Source organism: Bufo bufo, chromosome 4, assembly GCF_905171765.1.
Source record: "Bufo bufo chromosome 4, aBufBuf1.1, whole genome shotgun sequence".
In the NCBI taxonomy this organism is placed as follows: Eukaryota; Metazoa; Chordata; class Amphibia; order Anura; family Bufonidae; genus Bufo; species Bufo bufo.
In genome coordinates, this window is record NC_053392.1 from 195,667,613 (window position 1) to 195,688,465 (window position 20,853).

Genomic DNA, 20,853 nt, shown 5'->3' on the forward strand with positions numbered 1-20,853 from the left:
TTCCATCTCTGGGACCCACTCCTATCTAAAAAGAAAAGGGCCAGGAAGTGAATTAAGGTCACACCACGCATTTGTGGCGTACTCTGCATTCACTGCTACAAAAATAGCTGAGTGAGTGCACTTGGCTATTTTCAGTAGTCCTACAGCAGTTAATGGACAGTAATTCACACAAGTGCAGCCACCCCTGCACTCACCACTATGGAACTTCCAAAACTAGTCAAGCCAGCATTCAGCTATTCTCGAAAGTCCCATAGTGTTGAAGGAAGGGTGACTGTGCATGTGCGGCTTCACTTCTCTGCCCATTTCTGGAGATAGTAGTAGCTCCAAGAAGTGGGATATACTCCTATCAAACATCTATGGCATATCCTAGCAATGTGCAATGAAGGTCCCAGATGGGAATACCTCTTTAATCACGAGGGCCCGTGATAAACATTAGTTGTCTCCTGGACCAGGATTGTACTATACATTATATGATATTTAGGTATTTTTATTTATATCTTGATTTATTATGATTGCACGTTAGTTATTATGCAGCATAAATTATTACCACATTGTACCACCAAACCTTGTCCTTTAGGAATATTGTATGCAACATTTATGTGAAGGAAAGGCTGTAGTCACAAAATCCTATATATCCTAACTAACAAATTGAAAGCATGCTTCATCCGATTGGTCGCTTCGGCTGACAACTTTATTTCACCTTTGCACTAGTTGTTATAGATATCCCCCACTGTGCTTACAGACGCCTGTGAACTAAACATAGGCCTGGAAAGAGCTATGGAAAGGACATGTACATCACAGTCTGCTTTTTTTATTTTCTGTTTTCCCAGAACATTTCACTGACTTACAAGGTCAGCCAACATTAGAAAATAAAACATCAGTCAATGTAACAAACGCTTCATCACCCTTCAGACCCCAAACACATTACAGAAGAGATTAAAGAAATTTAGTACAATAGGTTCTACAAGATTACATGAGACGTGAGGTGAAACTAAATACACCAAATAAGCCGCAACACAATCTTCTAGTCCAAAAATGAAGTCCTGTTGGTTAAAAGATTTTAAGAACATTTCCTCCTGAATAAAATAAAATATCAGTAAATATACTGTAAGTCCTTCATTGCTCTTCTGTCACATTGGTAAAAATTCCATTAAGACAAACAATATGGCTTACATGAGTGCTGCTCAAATTGTGAGGTGGACCTCACTGGTGAGGCACCCACTAGTAGTTGGTGTGGTGCAGTTGAATTAGGCAGTTTTGACAGACGTAATTATATATGCTACACAGGAATTTCTATAGCTGCACACGTCTGATTTAGCAGTGTTTTTTTTAGGATTGTATTAATGTTCTGCTAAAAAATTTTAAACTCTTGGCATGGACTTTGACCAGTGGTAAGACACAGGCTTCCACATATTTGGACTGGTGATGCCCCAGTAGAAAAAAAAAGAGAGTCCCTGGTCTATATGGTCCTCAACCAACTTCTCTAATGGGGTCATTTATCAAACTGGTGTAAAGTAGAACTAGCTTAGTTGCCTATAGAAACCAATCCGATTCCAAACTTTAATTTTCCAAAGGAGCAGTCAAAAACGAAAGGTGGAATCTGATTGGTTGCTCTTGGCAACTAAGCCAGTTCTACTTTACACCAGTTTGATAAATGACCCCATAACGTAATTTGTTATTCAAAGAAACTAAGTCCCTCTTTTAGCAAGTCATAACCATTCTGATTATCAGGCCAAGAATTTATTGCATGGACATGGGGTTTAGATTACCTGTATGTCCCAAACTTTAATCCATCCATCTAGATCTCCTGTAATGAGGTAATTGTTTGTTTTGTCAATGGTCATAACTATGAAACTTGCACCTTCATGAGCTTGAAACTCTGCCATTAACTGGTTTCTAAATATATTCCAAAATCTAACATAGCCCGATCCTCCACAAGACACCAGGTTGGCCCCACCTGAAATGAAGGAGATAATGTTAATGTAAGTTGTACCTACAGATCAAAGTATAGAACAGGGGTAAGCAACCCTTTACACCAGTTTTGATATACTGTATCTCTCACAATGTGTTTTTACTGATGGTTGCTAAGATATGTTGAGTGTCATTCTTCAGTTTTTCTTAACATGAATGAAAAACGCATTCAATCTGGACGCAAAAATTTGGAACAATGAATGTAATCACAGACAAAATTAATTGAACTTGCATGAAAAACCATAATTTTTCATTGACACTTTCCATATCGCTCATGTGAAAAAAGTCTAAAACTGGCTTAGTTTAAAGGTGGTTTTGCCGTCATTGCAACATGAAGGCCTCTTTCACGCGAACGTGTCCGGATAAGGTCCAGATGCGTTGTGGCAAACCCACGCGAGTAGGTACCCAATTGCAGTCAGTTTTTAGGCTAAGTTCCGCATCACGGATGCGGACCCATTCACTTCAATGGGTCCGCAAATCCAGAATCGCGGAATGGCCGCATGGGACGGGACCCCTCGGAAGCACTACGGAGTGCTTCCGTGGGGTTAAGTCCCGTCCTTCCGTTCCGCAAAAAGATCTTTTCTAGCGGAACGGGCGGATCGCGCACCCATTAAAGTGAATGGGTCCGCGATCCGATGCGGCTGACCTACGGCCGGCGATCGTGCATTGCGGCCCGCTATTTGCGGGCCGCAGCACAGGCACGGGTCACACTCGTTCGTGTGAACTCGGCCTAATCGCGCGGGTGCAATGCGTTTTGCACGCGTGTGATAAAAAACTGACTGTAGTACCCAGACCCGAACTTCTTCACAGAAGTTCAGGTTTGGGTTCAAGGTTGTGTAGATTGTATTATTTTCCCTTATAACATGGTTGACGTCATCAAAAGTCCTATTCCTCAGAGATGGAGACAGAAGAGATGCCGGCTGCGCGAACAAGTGGATTAAGGTGAGTTAAATTATTTTTTATATTTTTTTAAACCCCTCCAGCCCTATTTTACATTCAGAATGCTATTATTTTCCCTTATAACCATGTTATAAGGGAAAATAATAATGATCGGGTCCCCATCCCGATCGTCTCATAGAAACCGTGCATGAAAATCGCACCGCATCTGCACTTGCTTGCGGATGCTTGCGATTTTCACGCAGCCCCATTCACTTCTATGGGGCCTGCATTGCGCGAAAAACACACAAAATAGAGCTTGCTGCGATTTTCACACAACGCACAAGTGATGCGTGAAAATCACCGCTCATGTGCACAGCCCCATAGAAATGAATGGGTCTGGATTCAGTGCAGGTGCAATGCGTTCAACTCACGCATTGCTCCCACGCGGAAAACTCGCACGTGTGAAAGGGGCCGAAGAGTTTAGCTTTCATTCTGTAAAGTGCTTTGGTAAAATTAAACATGGGCATTAAATGGTTGCGATGGGCGATAAGACAACATTCCTCTTCAACTTTTGTATAACATCAGACCTAAAGGAGAACTGCTGTACCTTTGTAATGTGTCTGCCTGTGACAGACACATTTTACCTTTAATTTTCTCCCTCCAAGAAATAAAATATCACCTTCTCTATGTAACAGGCAGGCTAGAGTTACCATCTTTTTCACTCAAATTAACAAACAAGGATTATGTGGGTAAAAAGAGGCCTGAGAATTTTTTTTATTATTGAATAACACTTTATTCTTTTCAGATCTAAGTACAGAGACTTTAACGTCAAGAATTAAAGGAGTTCTGAGATTTTCTAACTGATGACCTATCCTCTGGATAGTAAAATGTACAATGAAAGCAGCACCAACGTTCCCTCTAAACTCCCTCAGGAATGCCTCAGCCTGTCAGCAACCATGGTTCCACGGCAGTCGCTCCATACACAGTTCAAACAGAATCGACGGTAGCATGTCCTTCAAGGGTCTTTATTCAAATTGGGTCCATAAAAATGTACTTGGCCCTTTTTGTACATTTTTATGGACCCAATTTGAATAAAGAACCCTTGGAGGACGTGCTGCCGGTCATTCTGCTTGAACTATCCTCTGGATAGGTCATCAGTATCTGATTGGTGGGGGTCCAACATCTGAGACCCCCGCTGATCAGCTGTTTGAGAAGGCACCGGCGCTCTCAGTAGTGCCGCGGCCTTCTCTCAGCTCACTAAGCACACCGCTCTATATTGTACAGCTCTTGTCCTTGGTTTCGCAGCCCATTCACTGAGCTGCATCTAGGCCATGTGACTGATGAAAGTGACATTATATGGTCTAGGAAAAGCTGCAAGGAGGCTGCAGCCCTACTGCGAGTGCGGGGGCCTTCTCAAACAGCTGTCCAGGGAGGTCCTGGTTGTCAGACCCCACAGATCAAATACTGAGGATAGGTCATCAGTAAAAACATCTTGCAAACACCCTTTAAGTTTTACCAGTCACCAAGGAAATAAGTCACCATTTCTCACCAAAGATTACCACTTTTCTTCAATTGCTAGCAGGTACAACTGTACATAAAAGACACTTGAATTAATCCTATAGGCTTCTTCACTTCTTCTGTGCAGGGGCGGATTAAGTGCATGATAGGCCCAGGGCTGTCTACCCAACTTGGGCCCCTCCCTCCATTTTAATTTAGGGGTTTTTTTTGTATGAAGATGCTGCGGTGCTTCGTGAGCGCCACAGTCTCTTCCTAGGCCATATGAAATCTTCAGACTAAAAAAAATACCCCAAATTACCCTAAATTGGGTCCTAAACTGGAAAATGTGGTCACCAAATAAAAAATACATATAATTATAATAAAAAAAGACATGGAAGAATATACAGCACCACATACCTCTTACATCCAGTGACATCTCCTGTCATGTAGACCTTCTCTTTCCTCTTCTCCTCCATTTGACCCAGACCGCCATGGCAAATTCTTTCAGCCACATCTCGTCTCTACAGAGTTTGTAACACAGACACGTTAGATTTCTCAATTTTTCCATCAACCTCCCCATCCTGGTATCCCCACAGTGTCATCCTGCTGCCACTCCCAATACTGTGCCCGTTGTGCTCCCGAATGCTCCCCAGGTACTATACTGCTCAAAAAATAGTGAATTGGGGTCATTTATCAAACTGGTGTAAAGTAGAACTGGATTTCCAAAAGAGCTGTCAAATATGAAAGGTGGAATCTGATTGGCTGCTATGGGCAGGCATTAATCCCTGTATAGTGTCCCCAAAATAATAGAATTGCCTCTACATTACCTCCCCAATAGCAATGCCCCAATATAGTTATTTACCCCACACTGCCCCCACATAGTAATCTCCCCATAGTAATTTGCCCCCACGCAGTAATTTCCCCCAAACTACGCCATATAGTAGTTTGCCTCCACACAGTAATTTCCCCCACATAGTAATTTCCACCACACTTCCCCACACAGTAATTTTCCCCACACTGCCCCCACACAGTAATTTGCCCCACATTGCCCCCACATAGTTATTTCCACCACACTTCCCCCACACAGTAATTTCCCCCACACTGCCCCCATATAGTAATTTCCACCACACTTCCCTTATATAGTAATTTCTCCCACACTGTCCCATATAGTAATTTGCCCCTACATAGTAATTTCCCCTCACACTGCCCGATATAGTAATTTCCCCCCACATAGTAATTTCCCCCACACAGTAGTTTCCTCCACACTGCCCCATATAGTAATTTGCCCCATCATAGTAATTTCCTCCACACTGCCCCACACAGTAAATTCCCTCACACAGTAATTTTCCCCACACTGCACCATATAGTAATTTTCCCCCACATAGTAATTTGCCCCGACATATTTGTCCCTCCCATAATAATTTGGCCCCACATAGCCCCCACATAGTAATACTTCCATAATAATTTCCCCCTATTCAAAAGCCCCAATATAGTAATTTCTCCCCGATGTACTCGATGCCTCTTCACTAATATGTCCTCCTGTGTGTTCCCACCCCACATGTCCCCCAAAGTAGGCACATGAAATAAAAAAGTAAAAAAAATAATAATAATTAAAAGCTAAATACTCACCAATGTCCAGGTCCAGGCACTTGCTTGCAGAGGAAGGCAGGATATGGCAGGCGCGCACACGTCACAGTGCTGCGTCCCGGCACAGGTACGTGATGACATCATCATGCCCACCTGCGCCATTATTTCACTACCGCATAGGCCTCAGGCCTGAAGCCTATGGTGGTGATCGACGGCGGGGCAGGGAACTATGCGCTCCCGTGCCCCTCCGCAGTATGTGGGCGTTCGGGTCGGCCCCAATGCCCCTATTGTAATCCATCATTGCTTCTGTGTTCCCCTGTAGGGATGGGTAGATATGTAGTAATCTGACTGTGCATGCGCAGTCTTATTAAAGAGGTGATGCCAAGATTTATATATATATCCTATCCACAGGATAGGGGAGGTGTCTCATATGTGTCTTTGGTTTTGCTGGAGCAGTATTTTGTGGTGTATTATGGTAATTGGTTCGGCTGGGATGGTATTTTGTGCTGCATTATGGTATTGCTGACCCTGTCTATTTGTATTTGACGGCCATCTGTCAATTTGGACCCACCTAAAAAATGGGGAGCACTTTAAGCTTTCTTCCAGGGCCCCGTTAATTCCCAATCCACCTCTGTTTATCTCTGGAGGTTCCTCTCCTGTTTTTTTGCTTACAAATACTGATGAAAAATACTAAGTTCTGACCTTGGGAAAGTGGCTGTAGTCTGTTTGTCCTGTCCTCCTGCACCTTACAGACACATCGCTCCAGTGTTCGTTTAATGTACCAATTATACTCATGTGAAATGAAAGCTGCTCAGCCAGGTCTGTACAAATGAGATTAGGTGATGTAAGTGAGGTCACCGTACACTGCTGCGCTCTCTACATGAAACCACAGTGACTGAAGCAAATAAAAAAAAAGTCTTCATTATTTCAGATCTAAAAAATAAAACTGAAGAGATCTTAAAAGTACCTCTGACACGAATCCGTGTAATTAACACCGCACTCTTCAAAGTGAACTATATCAAAGCAAATGAGTTAGGACCTGAGGATTTCATTCATTTATTTATTTTAATTACAAAATTAGATAGGAAATAAAGTTGTGGTTGCTAAAGAGCAGCGGTACCACTTGGCCATAGAATCCCCCCCACCGCCTATTAATTACTAGCAGTGAATCCATTATATAATTTGCACCTCTGCCAAATGTCCTGGTCTCTCTCCTCTTACAGTAATGATAAAAAACAATGGTGAGGCAGAGGTTAAATGACAAATGTTCCTTCCTATGTTCTCATGCATACAGCAAGACCTAGTGCTGAGTTCTGCTGTCTCCATGTAACACTATACAGGCTGTTGGGTGGCATATGTCTTTTTCTGAGAAGAATGCCTATGTACATACAGAATCCACTACAGTATACAACTTTTTTTCTTTTAATCCGACAGAAAAAAACACCTCTATACATCCATATGACATACAGATATACAGTAAGGGGCCCATGTGCTAGAATAAGACTATTAATTATTAATTAATTGCATCTTGTATTCAAGACAGAGCCATAATACAGCCATGTGCATGATAGGCCCGTCCTGTTCATGAACTCTCCTAGGGTATATGGACCTCTCTTAGGGTATATTCATGCAACATTTCTTGCAAAGTGAAGATACAGCACTGATTTCAAGAGAAATCAGCCGCAAAAATCTAGACACTATCACATTTTTTTATTTTGCAAATGCATTTTGACATGTATTTCTGTCTCCCATTAAAACTGAGTCTACAATCTACATGGAATACATGTCGAAAAGCGACATGTCACTCCTTTTTTTGTACTGGGTGTGGATTTCAAATAATGTTTGTGAGTATATTTCATGCATATTTCTATGCTGAAAAACATATGAAAATACTGTATTCAGTGTGAATAGAGTCCCTCTGCTTACAGCTGGTCCTGCTGTGGATTCCTTGCTGCCACAATACTGTGTCCTTCCTCTTCCTTGCTATAAAGCGGATGGTATGCAGGTAAACATTGAGAAGAACGCAGCACTCCCAAAATCGTGCATGCCCCTTCAAACAGCTGATTGTGGGAGTGCCGCTCCTGATCTGATCAGGACCTGAGGATAGGTCCTCAATATCATGAAACTGGACAACCCCTTTTAAAGGATCATCTATTCGTTTGCACAGTGGTGTAATGATTAAGAGTGGCTTTGATTGGAAGATGGTTTTCCTGATGTGAAGCCTTTTATCAGGGTTGTCCAGAATTCATTTTTTAAATCCACCCCCCTCCCCAGCAGTACCTTTGAAGAGATCTGTACTTACCTGTTTCCTGCTGGTCTGCTGGTCTCATCTTTCAGTCCTCACCTGTCAAAGTCTGGATGGATGAGATCACATATACCACTGCAGCCAATCAATGGCCTCAGTGGTGATGTGCCCCCCACTGCTGAGTCATGTGCCTCTTGGAGACATGTCACTGCTGAGGCCAGTCATTAGCTATAGTGGCGCACGTTGACAAGCAGGGAGTAGAAGTGCAGTGAAGACAATCTGGAAGCCAAAGAGCGAGAAAAGAGTGCTGGGGAGCAGGTAAGTAAGGATCTAATCACAAGTACTAATGGGGGTAAGAGAAGTAGAAAAAAAATCCTGAGTCCTGGACAACCTCTTTCAGTATGAGGTGACAATTAGACTTTTTGTCACATTGCAAATATTTGCTGTGAAATCACTGCCAGTGATTAAATTGCTCCAGCTGATCACTTGGCTGCAGCAATTTGGAAGTGATTTTTAAGCTACCGACAGAAAAGTCTAGGCATAGCCTCAGCCTTAGGCCTCTTGCACACGACCGTCTGCCCTCCGAGACATACAGCATCCAGGGGCGTAACGATCGCAGTCGCAGAGGGTGCGACCGGGCCCGGCGGGGGGAGGGGGCCCGCTGCACTCACGTGTAATGGCAGCGCTCTGACGGGGCCCGGCATGAAGTACAGTGAGAATTCCGGGCCCCGTCAGAGTGCTCTTCAAACACGAGGAGGCACAGAAGCAAGGAGGGGAGGGGCGCACTCACCCGGCCCAGCAGTTCTTGTCACTGACGGGCTGTTTTCAGAGTGAAGCAGGAAGACCTCTCCGCTCCCTGCTTCACTGTTCTACAGAGCTCAGGCGCTCCCCCTGCAGGCCGCACATCGCGCTGCTGGCTGTGGGAGGAGCGCTGAAGGCCCGGAAATTGGCCTCCAGCACAGCCAGCAGCGCAATGTGAGTGTGGGAGCACGCCATCAGGGAAGAGGGTAAGTACGTGTTTTCTTTCCCATAAAGCTGCAAAAAGGGGACAACAACTAGAGTGAGGGGCACAAAAGAGCATAACCACTGTGAGGGGCACATATCTGGGTATAACTACTGTGAGGGGGCACATATCTGGCATAACTGCTGTGAGGGGGCACATATCTGGCATAACTACTGTGAGGGGGCACATATCTGGCATAACTACTGTGAGGGCACATAATCTGGCATAACTACTATGAGGGGGCACATATCTGGCTATAACAACCACTGTGAGGGGGCACATATCTGGTCATAACTACTGTGAGGGAGGCACATATCTGGGCATAACGACTGTAAGGGGGCACATATCTGGCTATAACTACTGTGAGGGGGCACATATCTGGGCATAACTACTGTGAGGGAGGCACATATCTGGGCATAACGACTGTGAGGGGGCACATATCTGGCTATAACTACTGTGAGGGGGCACATATCTGGGCATAACTACTGTGAGGGAGGCACATATCTGGGCATAATGACTGTGAGGGGGCACATATCTGGGCATAACTACCGTGAGGGAGGCACATATCTGGGCATAACGACTGAAGGGGCGCATAACTACAGTGAGGGGACACAAAAGTAGGCATAACTACTGTGAGAGGAACAAAGGTGGGCATAACTGCTGTGAGGGGCCACAAGAAGGACATAACTATTTTGAAGGGACCACAAGGTGGGCTTAATTACTGTGAGGGGCCACAAGGTGGGCATTAGTACGGTGAGGGGCCACAATGTGGGCATTAGTACTGTGTGGTAGCACTTAGGGGAAATGTCTTAGATTACCCTGCTATACATTGGCATGGCTCAGTCTTACAGGCTAGCACAGTGCCCCCTGCTGGTGATTTCACCAGGGCAGTCACCATCCCTTCCTTATGTGATTATTTTTTCTCTATGACCACAGAGACCTTGTTCTGGATCCAGCGGACATCACGCCGACGCCAGCTACACCCTGGATTTTATTAGGATTGGGTGAGTGTAGCCATGCATTGAGTTTAGGGCTCTTTAACCCGAGCGGATCCTGTGCAGGTAATCCACTGCGTGAAAGAGAGCCAAGCCCCGTTCTGGACAGCAGAGACACGGAGCATTAACATGATTTCGCAAATATCTAGAATATAGTGCTATATCTTTGTAATCGTGAATATTCTAGATTTTTTCATCAGTACCCATGACCCCTCACTGCTTCTTGCTTGTGGGCCAATGAGAAGGCTGAAATATCTTTGACTTTAGGAGTAGTGTTGATCTGGAATTTTCGTATCGCGAATTTTCAGATTGCCGATTTTTGCAATTAAGAAAAAAATGACTGGAGATCACGAATGTATGACGAATATTCGCCCAAATATTCGTGAAATATCGCAAATTCGAATATTGCCCCTGCCACTCATCACTGTACAGTAGGTCTGAAACCTTTCCACAGTCCATGTGAATTGAAGCCTATTTTTTTGTATGTTCTGGTCAGGCTTGTCCAGTGTGATACCGATGGACTAGACTGGACTAGACTGAAGATCAATAGCAAATGATAAGAAGGTACCATAGGTCATCAGTTATTTTGTAGTGTTGGTCGAGTACCAAAGTGCTTGTGTGCTCTGGTACTCGAATAGAACACTTCCCGATGCTCGGGTGCTCTACAGAGCCCCCGGGCACAATGGAAGTCAATTGGAGAACCCGAGCATTAAACCAGGCACCCCCTGCTCTGAAGAGGGGAGGGGGTTGAGACTCTAGTTCGGCTTAGGAGTCCCTGCTCTGACTCCATATATAGCTATGTCCATATATGGAGCCAGTGCTTGGGAACACCCAGTGTATTTAAATCTAATTTAGCCTCTATTTCTGTAAAGTTTCTGGTGGGATTTTACAGCCAAGAATCTAAACCACTACACCATAGAGCTGCATGGCTAGTTACTTAAAAAAAAGTAAAAAAAAACAAAAAGAGACTTCTGCTGTATAGGAATACTTGCTGTATAAGTATTCCTATACAGCAGAAGTCTCATTCATATATATATATATATATATATATATATATATATATATATATATATAATTTTTTTTTTTTTTTAAAGCAACTGGCCATGCAGCTCTATAGTGTAGTGGTAAACATTCTGGGCTGTATTGTAGAAGGTTGTGAGTTTGAATCCCACCAGAAACGTTTCAGAAATAGAGGCTAAATTAGATTTAAATACACGGACTCGCGCATCGTGCTCGCCCAACACTATTATTTCGAAGATATTTCAAAAGTGACAATAAAATATGGACTAAGCCATCTAAACACTTCTCCAGGTATCCCTGAGATAGATCAAGGCTTGGTCATTCCACATTACAAAACAGTTAGCTTTCCTTGCTATTAATATTGAAATTCTGATACTCTTCTACCTGCCATACATACAGGTTCAGTAGGAACGCACTTCCCATTGCAATGATAGCCAGGAATGGCATTGAAGCTGACAAATTCTTACATGCTTTTCCTTCCAAAGACTATATACGAGATAAAAATAAAAAAAAAACACTTTAATTTTCATTTTCTCCATTACACTGGAGCTCCAGAGACATGGGGAAGAAATTTAAGATAAGGCTTCAGTTAGAGTCAATATGTATTGTTCAAGAAGAGGAATGTGTGAGAATAAAAGCTACCTGTAGCTGAGATATGTTTTCTTGCCCCCAGGAAGAACAATCTTGTTACGGTATTATTGCTGTCAGACTCTGTGTTGCAGGAGCCACTCGAAGAACGTGTATATCTTCCAGAAGATGACGAGGAGATGCTTCTTTTTCCAGGGCTTTGCAGCTGAGATTCTGTATAAAAAGATCATTTTCAGACTGGTTCGCAGCTATAAACAAAAACCTGAAGTTCTTGTGCAAAGAATTAATACATACCATAAGAGAGACATGGTAAGCCCATCTTCACACAGTCTTAAAATGCATGAAGATATACATTTTAAAAAGCCAGCTTTTTATTTATAGCATTATAACATTTTTATGGGATTTTTTTGCTGTTTGTTTTTTGTACATGCTTTTCCTGGCATTTTTCAAGTCCTGTAGAGAAGCCTATGGCAAACATGCTGGAAGAAATGCCATAACCAGAGCATGCTACATTCTGCAACACTACTGATTAAAAAAACACCTCCAAAATGCAGCAAACGAAAATGCACTGTATGTGGTGTATATTGCATTATAGACTTCAAAGTATCATCTGGCTGCAAAAAAACACAATTAGGGCTCATGCACACGACCATTGTTGATTTGCGGTACGCAAATTGCGCATCCACAAAACAAAGATAGCAGCCGTATGTATTCCGCATTTTGCAGAACGTAATGGCCGGCCCCTAATAGAACAGTCCTATGCGGACAAAAATAGGACATAATTACAAAAAACAAAATGCACACCGTTATATATACAAACAATAGAGCTAAGAATTGGGGGTCATTCTAGATAAAAGTGGTACAATACTGACTATAAATGAGTAATGGTAGCTCTTAGCGCACATACGTGTCTGAAGGTTCTAGTCTAAATTTTCTTGCAATATATTGAGGGTAGCACCTCTTTTAGACTGAACACGCCCATTCGCCTGGGACTTCTGAGCAGAGTACGTTTGTAGCTGGTTCCTATACTGCCCTGAATATTGTAGGCTTAAGTAAGTCCAAAGTGAGGCAGTATATTTAGTGATAGGGGCCCATCTGCGGAAGCCACCTTGACGCCTGGTAGATGGGCCCGACACATATGTGTGCTAAGAGCTTCCATTACTCATTTATAGTCGGTATTGTACCACTTTTATCTAGAATGACCCCCATTTCTTAGCTCTATTGTTTGTATATATAACTGTGGGCAGCCATTTTGTTTTTTGTAATTATGTTTGCTTCATGGATAATCACCTGTGATTCTGAAGGTTCTAGTCTAAGTTTTCTTGCAAAAATAGGACATGTTCTATTTTTTTTCTGCAGAACGGCCAGGTGGACATATGGACACGGAATGAACACAAAGTCATTACCGTTTTTTTGTGGTCCCATTGAAGTGAATAGTTCTACATACAGACTGCAAAAAAAAAAACAGGCAGCCCTGTATATGTGCTAAAATAACAAAAGAATCTCAGGTCCTCCCCGGCACTGATGTCCTCTTCCTGGCTGCAGCAGTGATGTTTTGTGCACACTGATCACTGTGCAGCCAATCACTGGCCTCGGCAGTACACAGGACATCAGTGCTCAGGCCAGTGACTGGCTACAGTAGTGACCTGTGTGCATGGATAATCACTGCTGCAGCCAGGAAAACAAATGGCAGCGGTTTGGATTGGATTGGATTGGAACAGGAGCACTAAAAAGAAGCAGGGGAGAAAAGGGTGATAATCGATTCTTAATTTACCATATGTACAAGGGCCGCCCGAATTTTTATTAAACTCAGACAACCCATTTAAAAACCATAAAAAAACATGGCATTTTCAGTAAAATGCTGTGTAAGAAACCAACATAAAAGGGCTAAAAATCTATTATTAGCAGAAAAACGACTTAAAATTGACATTAAGAAATAAGGACTTGAACAATGTGAGTAATGATCCTAGTTGCACCCTCCCACAGCATTTCTTCTTTGTCATGATGTTATATTCGTGAAAGATCTATCTTTCAATAGCTGTAGAGAAGCAACTTCACAGACATGTAAGGAAGTGGCTGAGATATAGCATACCTATGATCACCACTGAAATATGGTACCTAGTCTCATTTGAGTGATCCTCACAGAAATGCTCAATCCTGGGTAAATATCTAGCCTGAAATATGCTAAAAAATTACTTATTTAAGTGACTACATTTCAACTCTTTTATTATTTGCGTTTGGTACATAGCAACACCCTATACAATAAAGCATGGATAAATGTCCTTTACCCTTGAACATTATTTAGTGTTTTAAATCTAAGTAGGTCCACATAGGTGTTGATCCGTTTCTTAATATATCTTTATAGTAGGGCTCCAAATCTCCATAAACATATACAGTTGAAGTCCTAAGTTTACATACATCTTAGCCATATTCATTGAAACAATTTTTTACAATTCCTAACATTTAATCCTAGTACATATTCCCTCTCTTAGGATCACTACTATATTGTAAGAGTGTGAAATGTCAGAATAATACTAGTGATTTATTTCAGCTTTTATTTCTTTAATAACATTGCCAGTGGCTCAGACGTTTACGGACATGTGGTTGGTATTTGGTAGCATTGTCTTTCAATTGTGTAACTTCTAGCTTCTCAAAATATGTTCTTCCCATTTGTGGTTGCAGACTGTAACCTAGCTTTTTTAAGGCAGTTTTAAAACAGTGGCTTCTTACTTGATGAGTTATCATTCAGGTTATGTCAATATTAGACACATTTCATTGCTTATACAGATACGGTAGTTTGCACCTGTTTTCTCCAGCATCTACACAAGGTCGTTTGTTCTTCTAGGAATGATTTGGATTTTTTCGCACCAAAGTTCAATCACCTCTAGGAAACAGAATGCATGCCCTTCTGGAATGGCATGATGGCTTTGTGGTTCCATGGAATGGCATGATGGCTGTGTGTTCTCCTTCTGGAATGGCATAATGGCTGTGTGGTTCCATGGAATGACATGAAGGCTGTGTGGTCTCCTTCTGGAATGGCATGGTGGCTGTGTGGTTCCATGGAATGGCATGATGGCTGTGTGGTCTCCTTCTGGAATGGCATGGTGGCTGTGTGGTTCCATGGAATGGCATGATGGCTGTGTGGTCTCCTTCTGGAATGGCATGGTGGCTGTGTGGTTCCATGGAATGGCATGATGGCTGTGTGTTCTCCTTCTGAAATGGCATAATGGCTGTGTGGTTCCATGGAATTACATGATGGCTGTGTGTTCTCCTTCTGGAATGGCATAATGGCTGTCTGGTTCCATGGAATGACATGATGGCTGTGTGGTCTCCTTCTGGAATGGCATGGTGGCTGTGTGGTTCCATGGAATGGCATGATGGCTGTGTGTTCTCCTTCTGAAATGGCATAATGGCTGTGTGGTTCCATGGAATGACATGATGGCTGTCTGTTCTCCTTCTGGAATGGCATAATGGCTGTGTGGTCTCCTGGAATGGCATAATGGCTGTGTGGTTCCATGGAATGACATGATGGCTGTGTGGTCTCCTTCTGGAATGGCATAATGGCTGTGTGGTTCCATGGAATGGCATGATGGCTGTGTGTTCTCCTTCTGGAATGGCATAATGGCTATGTAGTTCCATGGAATGGCATGATTGCTGTGTGCTCTCCTTCTGGAATGGTATGATGGCTGTGTGGTATCCTTCTGGAATGGCATGGTGGCTGTGCGGTTCCATGGAATAGCATGATGGCTGTGTGGTCTCCTGGAATGGCATAATGGTTGTGTGGTTCCATGGAATGGCATGATGGCTGTGTGGTCTCCTTCTGGAATTGCATGGTGGTTGTGTGGTTCCATAGAATGGCATGATGGCTGTGTGTACTCCTTATGGAATGGCATGATGGCTGTGTGGTCTCCTTCTGCAATGGCATGGTGGCTGTGTGGTTCCCTGGAATGGCATAATGGCTGTGTGATTCCATGGAGTTTAAACTTACATATTATCATCTGAAAGTGGTACCTTCAGGTGATTGGAAATTACTCCCAAGGATGTACTGTATTTGGGGAGATCCACACTTATTTTTCTGATATCATCTGATTTCTGTCACGGGGTTCCGAAGGTGCACTCGGTCCCCCATTGCCCGCAGAACTGTTGCTTAGCTTTTGGAATGAGGTTCTGTGTTTGACCTCATTCCCAGGGCGGCTTTACTAGCTGGGTGGCTCCCTGCTCCTAGTCTGCCAGTAGACCCTGGTCCCATATCTCGATGGACTTTATAACTGACCTACCGCTGGCGGAGGGTAAGACTGTGGTTTGGGTAGTGGTCGATAGGTTTAGCAAGATGGTTCATTTCATTCCCCTGTCTAAACTTCCGAATGCTAAAACCCTGGCATCTATTTTTGTGAGAGAGATTGTTCGTTTACATGGCATCCCGGAAAATATTGTTTCTGACAGGGGTGTGCAGTTTGTGTCCAAATTCTGGAGGGCCTTCTGTCAAAGATGTAAAATAACATTGTCTTTTTCTTCCGCCTACCATCCTGAGAGTAATGGGCAGACTGAACGCCTTAATCAGTCTGTGGAACAATTCTTGAGGTTGTATGTTGCTGATGACCAGCAATTATGGGTCAAATTCCTTCCGTTGGCTGAATTTGCTTTGAATAACCGTGTCAATTCTTCTGCTGGGGTCTCCCCTTTCTTTTGTAACCATGGTTTTCATCACCGTTTTCATTCTGGGTCGTCCGTCTCCTCCTCTAACCCTGAAGCGGATAAACTCTCCTCCGAACTTTGCACAGTTTGGGCCCGGGTTCAATCGAACCTAGAAAAGGCTCAATGTTCTCAAAAACTCAAGGCCGATAGGAGACGTTCAAGGGGGGTAAACTTTCAGGTTGGGGATAAAGTATGGTTGTCCTCCAAGAATCTATCTCTCAAGGTAACTTCTAAAAAATTTGCTCCTCGTTTTATTGGACCATATAAGATCACGGAAGTAATTAACCCAGTATCTTTTAGGTTGGAGCTGCCTGAGTCATTCCACATTCATAATGTGTTCCATAAATCTCTGCTTAAAAAATATTTTGAACCAGTAGTACCATCAAAAGCCTCGCCTCCGCCGGTTCTTGTTAATGATGCTGTCGAGTATGTGGTGTCTAAAATAGTGGATGTCAGGAAGGTGCGTAATTCCTTGCAGTACCTGATTCACTGGAAGGGGTATGGACCTGAAGAGAGATCTTGGGTACCTGCCAGGGAGGTTCATGCTCCTAGACTTGTTCGTAAATTTCATTTAGAACACCCTGAAAAGCCATCGCCTGAAGTCTTGGGTCCGGTGGCCCCTCGTAAAAGGGGGGGTACTGTCACGGGGTTCCGAAGGTGCACTCGGTCCCCCATTGCCCGCAGAACTGTTGCTTAGCTTTTGGAATGAGGTTCTGTGTTTGACCTCATTCCCAGGGCGGCTTTACTAGCTGGGTGGCTCCCTGCTCCTAGTCTGCCTTGAGCGCCGAGCTGATCACTCGGTGCTCGACTGGTTGGTCTGTCGGTCATGTGACGCTGGCCACGTCACATGACCCTCACTCCCCACTATAAATACAGGCAGCCTGCTGGCTACAGGTTGCCTGTTAATTTCTAGGTTCCTGGCTATTTGTTGGACTGCTGAATACTTACCTGATCCTGTTCCTTGACCATCCTTTTGCCTGATCCTCCTGTACTGCGCTTCCATCCTGGTATTGTGACCTCGGCTCCCACCTGACTACTCTCTTAGGACTCCTCTTGTACTTCTCTGCTCTCCTGGTATTTATGACCCCGGCTTCTCCTGACAATTCTCTGCTTGCTCCATTTGTACTTTGCAGCTTTCCTGGTATTGACTCGGTCCGTTCACGTCCTGTTGTTTGTCTGTCTGTCATCCCTGCACTTACTCCAAGTTAGGGATTGCCGTCCAGTTGTCCCCTGTCATTAGGACTCGTGAGGCAAGTAGGCAGGGCCAGGGGTGAGGGTGGAGCGCAGTGGTCACTTCCCTCCCCCCTGTGTGTGTGTGTACGCGACCGTTACAATTTCTTTTAATTTTCCTATGATGTGAAGCAAAGAGGCAAGTAGGCACTGAAGGTAGGTCTTATCACACTGACACAGGTGCACCTCCAAATAACTGATGACAATAGGCCTGTCAGAAGCATCTAAAGCCATGACATAATTTTCTGGATATTCCAAGCTATTCAAAGATATAGTCAACTTGTATGTAAACTTCGGAACATCTGGTAATTTGATGAAAGAAATAAAAGCTGAAATACATTGTGTCTAGTATTATGACATTTCACATTCTTCAAATATATTAGAGATCCTAACAGGCATAAAAGAGTGCTAGCATTTAATATAAATATTTGTGGAAAAACTGGATTTTAGTATATGTGTATGGAAACCTATGACTTCAACTGTAGTTTAATAAAAAGATATTAGCAGCCTGCAGTCACTACTACAGGGGTTTTTAAGAATCTATTGTATGGATTTATACACAACAATAAAACAGTATATAGAACGCTCCCTCTAGTGCTAGCTGCAGGTTACCACCACTCCTGTATCTTATGCAATTGTATTCTTCACGCAATAATGATTCTGGAGCATTTTCATCATCTAGCATTTCATTCCTGAGTAATTGCTACTAGAAGTTTACTAATGAATCTACAAATGCTATCCATGTGGGGAAGGGGTGGTGTCGCCAACAGAGCCTGAGTCTGTCCAGTCAGTGCTGAAAGCATGAGTCTCGGCAGGGACACCCCCCCCAACTGGTAACACCCAGATGCAAATCCATTAATAAACCTCTAGTAGTAATAATTGAGGAATGGAACACAGAGATGCTTCATAACCATTATTCAATGGGGAATCCAAGTAAATACATGTCAGGCAGAGATGTGCAGTGATGTACAAAGATCTCTTAGGGCCCCATAGCAAACTTAGTATGGGCCTTCATGCACCCTAAGTATACATCTGCCAAACAATCCTAGGCGATACAGAACACAAAGCGCAATGCACCAGATTTCTGACAAATAAAAAAAAATAATCATTAATTAAAACAAATTTTTACTTTAAAAAGTGTCATAAAAAAAGTCCCCCTCAGCCTCACCCAGGAGAACAGTGGAAAAGGTGCTTCATAGTGTTCAGCGAGCTATGCTCGGCACATTGCAGTGCTCGGCCGAATACTGCGAGTGCTCGAGTATAATTTAATACAATGAAAGTCAATGGGAGACCTGAGCATCAAACCAGGCACCCCCTGTTTTGAAGAAGAGAGGGTGTCTGGGTCACAAAAAAAAGGTTAGAAATTGATGGAAACCCCATCAAAATGGTTTGAAAACAGCATTAAGAGGATGGCTGGATGCGTCTTGGACTCCTATTATCTATGACATACAATAGACAACCACACAAAGGCTATATGTCAAAAGCCAGGTATGTGGAAGCCAACAATATATCCATGAGACAGATAACAGTCCGCATACCCTACAATGGCAGCCTTGTGCAGACATTCCAAACCAGCTCTCATCTGACTGAGAGCCAGTAAGCCTCAAAGTTGCTGAAAATCTGTTGGATGGCTTGGGTGGACCTGCACACCTAGATCAATATCATTAGGGTGACAAAAAGTTTTCTGATTGCCCTAACATAATATTCAATAACCTTTCTATACATATCTGTCATGTAAAAATCTGCCTTGTTTTTCAGCTGAAAAATCATTTGCATGGAAAATTTGCGATCTACGCTACTCATAAACAGCGCAACTTATGAGTCACGAACAGCGCCATCTATTGCTTTCATAGTCTTATGACAAGACTATTAGACAATGAGTCTTATGACAAGACTATTAGTCTTGTCATAAGACTATGAAACCAATAGATGGCGCTGTTCTTCTTGTTGGGGCGCTAGTAAGTGGGGCACCCTGCTCAACAGAGTCCACACACCGTGTAGCACTCAGCCTTTTGCATGGAAAATTTGCAATTAGAATATTAGCGATCTACACTACTCATGAACAGCGCCATCTATTAGATTCATAGTCTTGTCATAACACTATGAAACCAATAGATAGCGCTGTTCATGAGTCATTACAAGCAGGGCAATAGTCCTCAGATACACCCTAGCAAGCTTATATCATCACAGATAAAGTGCTAGAGGATATGTGAATGTTAGCAGCAATCCGATATACACCTCAGTGTTAGCGCAGGCTATTATAGGCTGAGTGCTACACGGTGTGTGAACTCTGTTGAGCAGGGTGCCTCACTTACTAGCACCCCAACAAGATGAACAGCACCATCTATTGGTTACATAGGCTTATGACAAGATTAATAGTCTTGTCATAAGACTATAAAACCAATAGATGGCGCTGTTCATGACTCATGAACAGCGCTATCTATTGGTTTCATAGTCTAATGACAAGACTATGAATCCAATTGATGGCGCTATTCATGAGTAGTGTAGATCGCGAATATTCCATGCAAATGGTTTTCAGCTGAAAAACAAGGCAGATTCTGCTCATTTGCATGTCTTTGCCATATGCCCATGTTTATGCAAATGAGTTTTAACATGACAAAACTGTATAGAAAGGTTATTGAATATTATGTTAGGACAATCAGAAAACTTTTTGTCACCCTAATGATATTGATCTAGGTGCACAGGTCCACCCAAGCCATCCAACAGATATGAAGCAACTTTGAGGCTTAATGGCTCTCAGTCAGATGAGAGCTGGTTTGGAATGTCTCATAGTGCACAAGGCAGCCATTGTAAGGTATGCGGACTGTTATCTGTCTCATGGATAGATTGTTGACTTCCACATACCTGGCTTTTGGCATATAGCCTTTGTGTGGTTGTCTATTGTATGTCATAGATAATAGGAGTCCAAGACACATCCAGCCATCCTCTTAATGCTGTTTCCAAACCATTTTGATGGTGTTTCCATCAATTTCTAACCTTTTTTTGTGAACTAGACACCCTCTTCTCTTCCGAGCAGGGGGTGCTTGGGGTTCTCCCATTGACTTCCATTGTGCTCGGTAGAACACACGAGCATACCAATGTGTTCGGTCAGAGCACCCAAGCACTTTGGTGCTCGATCAATA

At 43.1% G+C, this 20,853-nt stretch overlaps 1 protein-coding gene across 1 annotated transcript in view; it reads right to left on the reverse strand.

Moving 5' to 3' along the window:
• WDR49 (WD repeat domain 49) overlaps positions 1-20,853 on the reverse strand; it is a 190,659-nt gene that overhangs the window by 31,070 nt on the left and 138,736 nt on the right. The window contains exons 13-14 of the mRNA XM_040428182.1: positions 11,840-11,998; positions 1,770-1,957 (exon numbers count right to left, since the gene is read on the reverse strand). Of these exons, the coding sequence (XP_040284116.1) occupies positions 1,770-1,957; positions 11,840-11,998 (347 nt within the window). The remainder of the gene's footprint in view (positions 1-1,769; positions 1,958-11,839; positions 11,999-20,853) is intronic.